At 39.2% G+C, this 13,946-nt stretch overlaps 1 protein-coding gene across 3 annotated transcripts in view; it reads right to left on the bottom strand.

The window, feature by feature from the left end:
- The window catches only part of ptch1 (patched 1), a 65,624-nt gene that overhangs the window by 47,423 nt on the left and 4,255 nt on the right, over positions 1-13,946 (bottom strand). For all 3 annotated transcript variants that reach the window (XR_007931371.1, XM_051903843.1, XM_051903844.1), the window contains exons 3-4: positions 338-527; positions 35-104 (exon numbers count right to left, since the gene is read on the bottom strand). Coding sequence is in view for 2 of the 3 variants with exons in the window: in XM_051903843.1 (XP_051759803.1) it covers positions 35-104; positions 338-527 (260 nt within the window). In the remaining variant the exon portion in view is untranslated. The remainder of the gene's footprint in view (positions 1-34; positions 105-337; positions 528-13,946) is intronic.

The raw sequence follows: 13,946 nt of genomic DNA, 5'->3' as shown, positions 1-13,946 counted from the left end.
TTTTAAAAAAGATATTGTAAACATTCTTCCTTACCTGGTCCACAAAATTGGTTTCTGTAATAAGTTCTCCTGATTTGTAGCATAAATGTTCCAATGTCCATTGCCTGAAAATTCAATGATGGAAATTAGATATACTGCAATTTTTTTAACTACTATGAATGAAAGTAAAAAGAAAATTTAAAAGAAATGGTGATCGGTTATAAGTCTTTATACACATTAGAAAATACACACTTTTAAAATTTTTAACCTAAAATCTAAATAAAAAAATTCCATGGACATATTGTGCGTAAACTACCCAATAAAAAAATTAACTGTACAGAGGCTGTTGTGCCATTACCTGTTGTACATGTAAACGTGCACTCTGCTGGCCTTTATGGCAGAGTCGAGGTGCTGCTTTAGCGCCTCTACGGTCAGAATGTTAGCACCTTCCTGTCGTGGCGTCTGTATCATGAGCTGAGGACTAAACATGGCCTCCTCTCCGATCTTCTGCCGCGTGTACTTGAGTTCCTGATTCACCCTGCCACCCACTAGGAAATAGAGATAAAAAGTGATGGAAAAAAAGACTTTCAGATGAGGCTCTACAACCTTTTAGTACTTTTATTTATAAGTCTAGGAGCATGAAATGTTGCTTGGCATTTCACAGCTCGGAAAATAATTAAACGTAATTGTACGCTGCTTTTTTGTTGTTGTTGTTTCTGTTCACCACCAAATGATCAAACCCCCACAACTGGTCCTAACTACATAGTATATTAGTAAATTACTATTGTTTTTCATTAGTTTTAATTATGAAATTAATTACATAATTACATAATTGCATATGAATGTTTTACTTAAGTTATAATTCATTTCAATATTTCTAATACAATTCAGTACAATATTTAGATTTTTTTTATTAAAAATTTAATGTATTTTCGTTCAAACATGACATTGTAATGATGTGGAGTTACAGTCAGATGCTAATTCGGATAGATTTAGTTAATTCAGCAAAATATTAATCAAACTGATTAAATTAATTAAAAACAATGACAGTGAAGACAAATTCAAAAGTTTTCTCTCCATTATTTCACAGTACAGTCTTTTTAGCTCATCACATTCAATTCATCAAGCTGACAACTCAAATGTGACATGGATTTATATGTTTAATACTTCAATTTAATCATTTATTTACTTGTTTATGAACTTATTAACATCAACAAGCAGTTGGAAAACCCACAAGAAACAGAGAAGCATAATAAAAAGTCACTTTGCATTCTTCAGTGACAAACAATCATAACTTTCACTGCCGTCACACAGGGTCAAGCACAGTTTCACTGTAATCAATCATATCCTCCAGCCTCGATGAAAGGAAAAGCTAACACATGTACAGGCTCCCATCTGTCCTGTTAACTTGACTTCAAAATGCCTTTTAGTACACCCTTTAACACCTGCAGTCTTCTTCACAGCCTTCAAATCCAGGCTTATGAATTATGAGTGTGTGCAAGTGCGTTTGCGTGCGCACACGTGTGTGTAAGTGCCTTGGCTTCTTTATTGCATTGGGGCAGTGGAGTCGTTGTGTGGCACACCTAAGCTCCACACAGGAACAGCGAGCCCTCACAGCTACAAAAGCAGCCTTTCAAAGCGTCCTGCTGAACACCGTCCAAGTCCGCCTCTCAAAGCTGTCGATTCTTCACGCGCTCTCTACCTGACCTCTGAAAATAGAAGAGTTCTCCATTTCCAGGATCAAGCACCCTAGAGAAGCAGGCAACACGGTTCACAAGGACTTCACAGTTACTCTGAACCAGGTAATAATGCAGTCTCAGACGGGTAATCTGTCAATTCCTCGTAATGCAATCAAGCAAATCAACTACTGGTGTGGTGTGTTTCGGACAGCAGGTTGCGTGATTCTGAAGCTCTTCTGAGAAGTTGAAGCAGGGAGGAGGGTTCATTTATGGTCAACTATCATACTTTTAAGTACTGAAGGTAAATTCAACCATATTTAACTGACTTTTTCTGCCAGAGAAGATATTCTGAAGGCCAGCTTTTTGCTTGTGCATTACAAGGGCACAGTCAATTGACATGCAATGTTGCATTACTTTGGCAGAATCAAAAAAGAAGCAATATCGTTACCTTCAAATGTATGTGCAATTAAAATGGACATGGTAGCTAACAATAAAGACGTCAACACTTTAACTAAACTTAACTAGTTGAGCAAGATTCCCCTCAAACTGTTGACACACCATGAGAGTAGCTCAACGGACCATAAAAGATGCAAATTTGTGATCATTTAATTCTATTGTTAGCACTGTTTTTAACAGAAGGAAAACACAAATCTGCAAATAATTTTATGAGAAAAAAATATTATTAATAAATGTTATTCTCAGTTAAGCTGCCAACATAATTTGCTTCAGTTCAATGACAATATAAAAGTCTGATAACATGTCTTTATAATATCACAAATGGGTGTCTATACAAGAAAATATATAGCTACCATTATATATTAGAAAGGGGGTCCCTTGCATAGTATTTGAGGGCCCTTGGCATCAAAAAGTTTGAAAACTCCAGGGATAGTGTACGTTTTGAGTTTTTAAAGTTCAAATACACAACAAAGCTAGAGTATAAGGATATTCGATCATTTAATGTGACAATACTCACTGTTCTTCTGTACGATACCCACTGATAGCCTGCTGCTTTAAAATGCACAATGTTTGTGTAAGCACTCTGTGAGCGTCAATGGTTTTTATTTACAATGTTTTTTGCAGCACTGAGCTTTGTAGCCAATCACAGACATATCTGTTGAGCGTGTGAACACAATGGCCAATTAGATGCATTTGACAAGGCTCGAAACTGCGACCATTTTAGTCACATATGCTCCCTAAATTTAATGCGTGCGACCTCAAAATATATTTGGGAGCATGTGTGCGAGTGCAAATAATCATTGAGGTGCGACCTGTTTTCATTTCTCTACAAAACGTTCGCTAATTACTATGTGCCTGCTGTGAGCTGATACAGTGACCGGTCCACTGTTCTATCACACAACCAATTAAACTTCACCTTTATGTTCTTAAGTTTAAAGCAGACTTAAAGCTGGTTAATATAGCCGTCAATCTCCCTTTCACTGCGCTCCGGTGTCACGTGACCAGGACCAGCAGGGCTCGACATTAACACTTGAACGCTTAAAAAAAACTAGGGAGTCACCAAAACGCGAGAATGATTTTATTACATTTAGTGTAAGTGGCGATCGAAATAATAATATATAATATGTACCTACGGTAACAAGGTTGCGCAGCCTCTCCAGGAGAAATGGAAACAAATGAGTGCAGCACACACAAACTCAGTTAACGTACTGCGGTAAAAATTCAAAATGTGGAGTTTTTAAATTTATAACATATGATACAGTTAAGCAACATCACACGACCAAGAAGAGTGCTGTCTTCCACCATCACGATTGAAAATTTGACATTGATTTCATTCAACAGTCGAATAAACAAGTAGTTAAGATTAAACAACTTACATTTTAGACGCAATATTGACTTTTTTGTTCTGTTTCAGCAGCGAAAATAGTTCCAAACAAAGATCACAGCAGAACCATCGCGCATCTCACAGCAACACTCGGGCCTTGTCTTCATTACTGAATGATTCAGCTTTTTGAACAAAGCGTTTGAGTCAAAGATTCAATGACCCTTTCATAAAGAACTGCCTCATTCATGAATGAATCAGCCATTTGAACGAATCGTTTGAATGAATGACTCAGTGACGTACTCAATAAGACGGTCACCTGACGCCACCTACTGGCAGTTTAGTTTCATGTTTGAAAGTATCATTCTTTCCAACATTTCTTATTTGTATATTCATTTTTTTTTTTAAACAAACTCATAACATCATTTTATGCAGTCTTAACTTTTCAGTGTAAATTATTATTTAATTGCTAACAGCCCCATAAGTGTCTTATTATTCTAGAATTTATTGATCAAATTTAGGAATTTAAAATGAAAAATGAAGCATACATTTAATAATAAAAAAAAAGGTAAAAAAAAAAAGGTAAAAAAAAAAAAAAAAAAATGCCCTCGGGGTAAATATCACAAATATGCAGATTTAAATATGTCAAAGCTGATAGAAAACTGATGAGAATATTTCTTCAGAATACATTTTATTTACAACACAAAAAAATTTTTTTCCAGGCAAGTAAATGACAAGACTTAATGTAAAGCCTTATTTTATATATATATATATATATTATATAAAGTTGTGGTGCTCTTAAATATTTGCTGGTGTTCCTAACTTTTTGAAGTTGGGAGCACCAGTGCTACCAAGTAAAAAAGTTAATTTCGAGCCCTGATTTAAGTTAGTCAGAATCAGCTCAACACTGTTCAAAACAGTGTGACTCGTGAATCCTTTCATTATAACCAACAAAGTACAATCGCGATATCAATAAGAGATTTACTACACAGTGTAGACAGCTTCATTGATTATAATGTGAGTTTTTGCAACAATGCAGCTTTGCGTACCTCGAGTTACAATTGATAGTTTCAATGATTACTGGCAATGATCTTTGCTCACTTTCTGTATAGGTTATTGTGGCAAGCAGGGCGAGGCCAAGAGCCGTGGGAATGGAGCAAGGACGGTGGTGCGAGTGTTAATGAGTGTCACCTGTGTGCCACACCGGTCTCAAGTCCCACAGAGGAGCTCTGGAAGGATAAAAGAACTGATGACAGTGAAGGATGAGAGAGGACCAGACCTGGAATTTATGTTGTCGTTTTATTATGTTTATATGCGGTAGTCGGTAGTCGTCCGTGAGGGACTGCCACTTCACTTTTGTTTTGTTCTTTATGTTTATTTTATTATTAAAGATACATTGAATGTCCGCCTGTTCCCGCCTCCTTCCTCCCTGAACTTTATTACAGCTATAATATCTATTTTTCATGCTGCTGACTACACATTGCAAAGTTTATGGATTGACAACCATATTTAAATACACGGTTGAATCCGACTGACAGTGATAACCATAGCAATGGGCGGAACAAACCAATCTGATACTGTATGTCAAATGATATGTGCATGAAGTCTTGGAGTGTAAATGCCACTTTTCCTATTTAATGAGTAATGTGTTATTTTGGCGTTCATTTTATTACTAACTTTTCAAATCAGTCACTCAGTGACTTTTTACATATACATTTACAGATTTTTAAATATAAAATAGTTCTAAGCACTTTGTTTTATGATCTGTCCTGACAGTGATTATTTATCATTTCATGAATAAAAATTTCATGAATATTTCATAAGCTAATATTACAAACTGTTTCTTTGCATTTATTTAATTTATTTTGGATTTATTGTCAGTACTGGGCTCACAGTTCACATGGGTAGGGTACTTTATATTGTGTGTGTGGATGGCCGTGTTCATCCGCCACCAACAAAGACCATTTTTGACCAGGAAAAACCCTGGACATGGACAAAGAAAAATGAAGTCAGAATCATATGTTAGTGATTACCAATGTTTTTCTTAAGAAGTTACACTAGCAGGTTTTAAACCAAGTCCTCTCCCACCTAGTGTGTGGCAACAAGACTTAGGCTCTTCACAATTTTTCCACACTCCGAACATATGTGAGAATGGTCTCAATTTCACGCAGCATAAGCAAGCATAAAACAACAAAAAATAAAACAAATCTGCAACCAGTTCATCTTTTTTTGACTGTTTTGTTCCCCTCAAAACCACTAAAACTTCAAAAATACAGAAACATCTATCATGCCTGGTAACTAAAGCAAAAAAAAAAAAAAAGTATTTTTCTCATTAACCTACTCCAGCTCTGGGGGAAGGGCTGTGTAAAGCAATCTGTAACAACTTATAAGCTCTAATCCAATTTAACAATGGTTTTCAATTCACGAGACAGACATACGTTGAATATTTTCAAACCGTTGTAATTGTATTAAAGTTGAAAATAACCATGCTTTTTTCTAGGGGCAGACCACCCTGCCAGTGAAAAAGGCTGAGGGGAAGGAGGGAAATGTCTAGAAGCATTCATTAGAAAGCAATGGATTTCTTTTTTCCTGGGCCCAAATGTACATCTGATCTTGTTTTGGGGGATTGTTTATAATATTCCTTATTAATTGCAGCTTCAAGCAAGCCTGAGCTTCAGCATGATTATTGGGACCAGGTTGATTACATCCCAAACAAGCTTAGCATGTTCCTGATTTTGAGGCTCTGGGAACACCAACATGTTTTGGGGATGAAACAACCTCAGACGTCAGCTTTCGATCAGAAACGTCTCCACTCTGGATTAGCACGAACTGGGTCACCTTCATGTCATGAATGGCTCCTCTGATGTACGCCCTACAGAGGTAACAGGAAGGAACTATAACAATGGATGTCGCTCACTTCACAGAGAAAGACTTCAATATTGCTGGAAACGTCATATTATGACCTGAACTCTGGAGAATTCAACACCCCTCCTGAGACGCACAGGTTCTGGGGTCACAAATGGCCTTGCCTCAGGTGTGAAATTAACACCAAAAGAAAATGTGAACGAGAAAGAATGACAGAGAACAAAAGGGTGAATTCATTCAAACATGACTGCAGGTGTGTTTCAAAAACCAGCATAATTGTCTAATCCTATGGCTCAAATCTTGAGAAATAAGCCCATGAACTGCATCGACATGGACAGGTGTATACATTCTTGGGAGATTAAGGGCATTTTCACACCTGGCTCATTTGAAGCATTTGTTTCAGAACCTGATGTGTTTTCTCTCTTAGTTTGGTCCGTTTAGGCCAGGGGTGTCCAAACTCGGTCCTGGAGGGCCACTGTCCTGCAGAGTTTAGCTCCAACTTACCACAACAATTGGTGTTGGAGCTTAACTCTGTAGGACAGTGGCCCTCCAGGAGCAAGATTGGACATCCCTGGTTTAGGCATATATCAACATGGCAATCGTGCTCGGATTTGCACCAAAACAATTGCTCCAAGATCACCTGAACAAGCTGGTCTCGGCCTGAATGAAAATGAACTCTGGGGTGGTTCAGTTGAGGTGAAAAAGCAATCCGACCCAACAGACCAACGGTCCAAGCGGTTTCAACGGGAAATGTGTTATAAAAAGAGCAGTGTCTGATTCTGTGAGTGAGCACATTAGTTATCTTAAAATGCACATTACTTCATCTTAAAATGTTGTGTAATTACCCTTCTTGTGAACAAACAAATTTCTAGACCACAATATTGAACAATATCGACTGCTGCAGATTCATTTTTGTGTTGATAGTGTTGCCATTGAAATGCAAATCCGAGTCTTTGGCCATGAACAGCTCCGAGTAGAACGTCACGGGTTTCCACCTTGTAATCACAGTAATTACGACATGATGTGAACGCTATGCTTTAACCAGTTATTAAATACACTAAAATGTGCAGCAGCTGAGACGCCTATAATCAAATCAGATAATCACTTTCGCTAACTAATATGTAGCTACTTTAGACAGCAGAAAGGAAAACCATCCATATTCGTCTAACCCACAGGTATGTAAGGGGTGCAGGAGGGCAGCCAGAGAATCTGGTGTGCATGTCAGTATGTGTTGGTGCCTCCACTGGGCCCATTCAGTTTGTTGCATAACATTAACCCTTGAACCTCCCTTTCACGAACAGGGGGAGCTGCTATTGGAAGGACTCTCCCATTGCCCCGAGTTTTCAAGCGGCGCATTACCATTCTCGCCATTCAGCTGCAGAGTGGCTTTTGAGTGGCCCGTTTTGGAGGGGTGTGAGGGGTTTGGTACAAAAGAAACATCCCACCCACACCCCCACTCCACCACAGCCAAAACCACTGCACCCAACCCCTTCAAGATCATGACATAACTCCACACTACTGCAAGCTCCCCTACCGCCCACCACTTCATCCCGCCGACTACGCCAATCACGCGGCTGGAGGGCCAGGAGGAATGGTTGCTGGGGTCGCTGCATGATGGGATGGTGTGGCTTATGGCAGCTTTTTTAGATGGGGTGGGGGGGTGGGGGGGCTGTGTGTGGCAATGCCGGCACAGGGAGGCACTTTTTATGACTGTGTTGCGGGCGGGATTAGCTGGATTAGACTCCAACTCAGAGAGACCCCCTGTGGTCGCACGGAAGTTTCTGCACAGGGTCATAGCGGCATGAACTCTTTCCCTCGTACAACCCGCACAAATCCAGGCACAAACCGTAGCGCACCACAAATGGCCCTGTCACCGATGCAGCGGTTTCGACATGCCGCTGACTGCCGAGCTCACATCTAAACTAGAAAGCTGCCTTTAAAGTCTTTATTACATTTTGTTTGGCCGAAGAAAAATAACATTGACGCTTCTACACGTCAATTTTAATAGCGATACAAATAGGTAGCATACCCGCAAAGCCCTGTAGTGGCTCCATACATTGACCTTCACCATGCACTTATCCGCCTTCCGCAGAAGAGATACGAAGGGTGGGAAGGAGGGAAAGTGAAATTGAGAGAAAAAGAAAAAGTGAGGGAGAGAGAGTCCCTGACCCGCAGCTGTAGCACAATGCCCCCAAGCAGTCTGTTCGACCCCTGACACAAATTTTACACCGCAGCTGCCATTTACTCCACACTGCATTACCATATGTATGGCCAGCTCTCCTCTAATTATGCTAATCACCTGTCCAGATCTGCTCCACGAAAAATGGATGTATTTAGCAGTCCGCTGCCTACAAATACAGCTTACTGCAATCCAGAGATGTACATTCAGAGGGGCCTGAATGGGTAGATTTTTCCACGTTGCTGGCTTCATTCAAGTCCCTTGCTTTAAGAAAAAAACTATTCAAATGAACTGGATCGCACTGCAACAAAAAGCATGGGGAAAAGTGTGTGTGTGGGTTTGTGCACATTCGAGGTTGGGGGGGGTGGATCAGTGTGCACACCTACCCAAATATTCGGTGAGCTCCAGCAAAATAAGATATCACTGGGACATTTCCAGTTAGCAAGGGTTTAAAAAAAAATATATAGCTTGTTATTACATGACTCTCTGGAATACTGGTGTCTGATTGGCTGATTACAGGTGTCAGCAGTAAAAAATTGATATAACAACTGATAATCTAAGGTAGCGAACATTAACATTAACATGCAACAGATGCACTAATCACTTCTATTACGGTTTTATATTCACATGCAAAACAATTTAATCAACCTAAAATCACTATACAAAGATCAATTTCATTCTTGGTTGCTGATAAAACAAAATAGTGAACACTTCTTGCAGGTTAACCAAGCTTTAAAGGCATGTTTTAAAGTTTAAATTTTCACTACAAGTTTACTAAACAGTTCCCAAAGAACTGGAAGGAAACCGGTCTAGATGTAGGCTGAACTTCGTACCATCTTTGCCCATAGGTATGAAGCATTAACCGAAGCAGCAGATTGCAGAAAAACGGCCGTTCTAGCCAAAACACAAATAACACTTCAGCTACTACGCTCCCCTCCCCCACTCACTCTCTTTCGCTGAAATCCTCCGCCCCTCGGCCACAGAGAGATGGAGGGTGGAGAGGGGGAGGGCCAGACCACCCGGCATCCATGGCAGGACTCAGTGTTTACATTGCTGCGCTTCACTCTGTAATACATCTGGCATCCCAGGGATGGACTCCCAAGTGAAGGGGGAGGAGGGGGGTGTCAGTGTGAGGAGCAGAGAACAGGGGGGGACTGAAGTGCAGTGAAAGCTTTCGGAAGAAAAGAGAGGGGAAAGGGAGTAGTAGAGAGCGAGAGACAGAACGAGCATGAGTCTTTTCCGTCAATTCGGTGTCTCTGTTTTTTGAATAACACGGAGTGGAGGTATGCAGAATATAAACACAGGAATTGGAGGGCTGTCAGGATGCCGGTTGTAGATGGGAGTTGCTCAATTCATATCTGTCTTCCACACACTTGCGTCAGTTTTAAAACTGTTGAGGTTGCCGCTGAAGAAATCATGATTTATAGACAGTGTAAAATACGAACATCAAACGTGCATTAGGGAACTGCAAAGTATTAAACAAACAGTTTTAAATTTTGTTGTGTACCTTGTACTGCACCATTTGTGCTAGAGATATGAATTGCACCTCAAATTGTGTGGAAAGTTTAGAAGAGGTGCACTTTTATATTTCTAAGTGATCAGCTTGTTGGAGAAAGTGGGCAAAAATCCCGTATTTACGTATATGTGAAAGGACCTGAGCCAAGTATAGGCACAGTCAAGTGCAAAAATACGATAATTAGATATATGTTAGAGAACTTGCTGCATTTTAAACTGCTTTGTCACATAAGTTGTCCTGCACTGCTACTGACATGAATAGGCCCCTCAAACTGTGTTGATTGTTTATAAGACAATGCAGTTTTGCTATTCTAAGCAACCAGATTTACAAATTTCACCTGGTGAAGAAAACAGATAGAAATCTCAGTTATATTTAAGGAAGGAGCCATTTCTACAGACCAGAATATCACAGTATCCACCAAGCAATCACAGATCAACACCCTGGGAATCACCAACAACACCCTAGGACACCTTAGGCACATAACATAAAAATCCAGTCCATCTAAATGTAATTTATATTAGCCATCACAGTTGTTTGTTACATAGTTAGATAATTAATTACATGGTATAAATAATTAGCAAACTGTCCTGAGTGATCCAATCAGTTCAGGCACACAGAGCCCATTCTCCAAACATGAGTAAAGCGGTTCAAACTTCAAACCAGCTAAAACCTCAAAGCCCTCAGCGCTCTGCATACATCCCTTACAGTTCAGCCATGTGTGTCCAAGCCTTCCAGAGTACATCTAAACAGGGAGAATTCCACTAAATCCCGATCTCTTAACCACAATGCGGGAAGGCCACATTCTTCAGCCACTTCCTTTATATTAAAAGAGAACTTCTTCCTAACATGCACTGCAGGTTATATACTCCTCCACACTGCTAACTCTTAATCGTCCTCATGTTTTCACTAGACAACCAGGGGAGATTTGTCAATATTTCCACGCCTGTTGAATGTAAAGGCACTCTCAGCCTACACTTCATGTCCAAGGAAAGAACTTCAGGAGTAAATATATGAAAAGAGATGGCTCAATTCATGAAACGCTGAAAAACTTGATGAAGTGAACATAATAAAACTAATTAAACAAGAATTAAATATACCAAATTTACATGTCTTCCATAATACCCAGATTTACTGCACATCATTGATCACTTATCTAATAAATTTACACTGCCCCCTGCTGGGTGCAAAAAACATCTTGCTGGTTAAATTAATCATTAAATGCCTTTAAATTGATCAAGCTCCTCTTCCACAGGAGGGCTAGCGTAGTAAACCTTCTCTCATCATCGTTGGCGTTAGCTGGAACCCCTCACTCTGCACCCGGGTCATGTAGCCAGTATCAGATGAGCTTTTAAATAGCGGAGTCTCTACTCAATGACCTCAGGTCCTAAGGGACGCAGCCTTGTGGCCCCGAGCCTCATGCTACTCCTCCTACCCCCCACATGAGAGAATGGGACAACCCAAACCCTGATATTTCAATGATTTCACTGCGAGAGCAGTCCTTCTCAAAATCGGCCAGGAGGGGAAGGCATACAGGAAGGCGAATGTTTACGTGAAACTGTTTTAATTAAGTTCAGGCGGTGCTGGTATTTTCTTTAAAAAACTTGGAGCCTGTGATTTTGAAAAGCAAAAAAGATGGCTACTCATTTCATCTGCAACTTTTTTAAAGAAAAAAAAATATTATAAAATATATATATAAATATATATATATATATATATATATACACACACACTTAAATATTTTTTTTTCTCTTTCTGCACAAAATCTGACCTGAAGTATTAAGCTAGACGTCCACAAGTCTCCACAACATTAGTGTCCAAAACATCAAAGCTACATTCATATCAGATCAGTGAGAGGATACAGCCAGTGAATCGAAAAGCTATGACAACATTATCTACATCAATCATGTAACGCTGAAAATCTGTAGAGCAACCAAACAAATTATAATGGTTGGAGCGTAACAGCCCTCAATGGCAAGTGATGAAAGCCAACATGAGATCACACTGAATCCCATTCAAGCTGAACTTAAGGGAGAGTAAGAGACACAGCTTCAACAAAGGGTCATTTGGAGGTCGCTAGCAAAAGACTGTTCCAAACGAAACATAAACATGCATCCTAATGGACGCTGGGCCGACATCTCCCAGTGCAGAACCTGGCCAACCAGAACTAATCTATCCCTCAGCTGTGGAGTTTAATCTAAACAAACAGGTCTCAATGTTACTGCATCTGGAAGCTGTCATGTGCTTCGACATGGGAACAACTGAGGTGTGAGTGAGTGTGTGTCCAGCAACTGACTGTCATACTTCATCTGTAAACCTCCTGCACTTCTTGGAAAGGAAATGTGGAAGTGAGCAACAAAGATAAAACTGCAGAGAGGATAAAGCTCTGGGTTAGCAAGGTGTTTGTGATAAGGTTCACAGTTGATTTAACGAAAATGACTATAACGTTGAGAGAATATTACTAAAAGTCTCTGTAAAGGCAATGCAGAGATTTGTTTCTAAACACATTATAAATCTTAGAAAACACGTTACAAAGACTGTGAACTACGTAGTACTGAATTGTGGAGTTAGACCGTTAAACAGTTTTTTTACCATTTTTGTGTTCAGGATTTTTTGGGCAGGCCAGTAATCATGGCTCGATGATGCACTGGAGCCACTGAGCATGGCTCCTCCCCAACACTATAATAAGTAGAGTGCATCAGCATCAGTGGTTCGCCCACTCAATCGCGAGTTACTGTAATTGCCCTGTAATGCCCACCAATGAGTGTAAGTTGCCTTGCTTGCCTTGTGTGTTTCCTGTGAGTGGGGTGGTTTCTGTGCCATCAGCGGACACGCCCACAGCATTTGAGAGCAGAGAATACTGCTTATTTTTTCAAGATTCATAACTTATTTTATTTACCTGGCGATTTGTTTATCATTCAAATTTGGCTGGGTGGTTAATAACACATCTTTAGATATTGCTCAGAACACATATTTAGATATTGCTTTACACAGACTTAAAAATTACTGACACTCCACTAAAGTATTTAAAATATATAGCATTACTGCAAACGTTTTTCTATACCTGATAGAAAATAGATAGACTGAGGTTTAAGGATCTAGGTCGCTACTGCAAAAGGTTTCAAGATGAGTCCCATGTAGGGTTGACCAAAAAGGTCTCAGAGATCCTGCACCTGCTCCATTACCATAGTAGCCATTAACTAGCAATCACTTAAGCTGCTCCAGGGGAACTGACGAAAAAAAAAAGTATATACACACACACACACACACAGAGAGATATATTATATATATATATACATACATATATATATATAGAGAGAGAGAGGGAGAGAGAGAGACCATAAGCAGAGGAGCTATTTGTATTTACTGAGCCTAAAAGTTTGATTGAACCATCCAAATATATCAAACATATCTAATATTTTTTAAATATTTTAAATATGAGGGAAGAACAAAACACTAACTTGGTCAAGGTATTTATCTGACAAAATTATCTGGCAAAAAAGGCACACTATAGCTACAGGTTTTATTTTACTATGCAAAAAAAATGCATAAAAAAAAGCTCAAAGGAAACAGCATACATTGACTTCAACATTAGTTATTAACAGTGTTGGGGAAAGTTACTATTAAATGTAATGAGTTACAATATTGGGTTACTCCCTAAAAATAACCAATTGCGTTACTTAGTTACTTTTTGTGGAAAGTAATGCGTTATGTTACATTTGTGTTAATTTTTCTTACCTGGGCTTGACTTGCCTGTTTGTTTTTTAACAAAAAAAAAAAAAGTTTTGGCAAATGTAAAGGTCCTTTCACACCCTTGTGGATCATTGAAGGTCAGCAGCAAAGTTAATAAAGTGAGATTAAATACATAAAGTATATTTGTATTATTTAACATATTTGATTATTCCAGGTTTGCATAATATTCTGAGTTTGCATTTCACTGCTTTTATTCATTTT

Source organism: Ctenopharyngodon idella, chromosome 8, assembly GCF_019924925.1.
Source record: "Ctenopharyngodon idella isolate HZGC_01 chromosome 8, HZGC01, whole genome shotgun sequence".
In the NCBI taxonomy this organism is placed as follows: Eukaryota; Metazoa; Chordata; class Actinopteri; order Cypriniformes; family Xenocyprididae; genus Ctenopharyngodon; species Ctenopharyngodon idella.
Note: the sequence above shows the minus strand (reverse complement) of the source record. Positions and strands in the feature narration are given on the sequence as shown.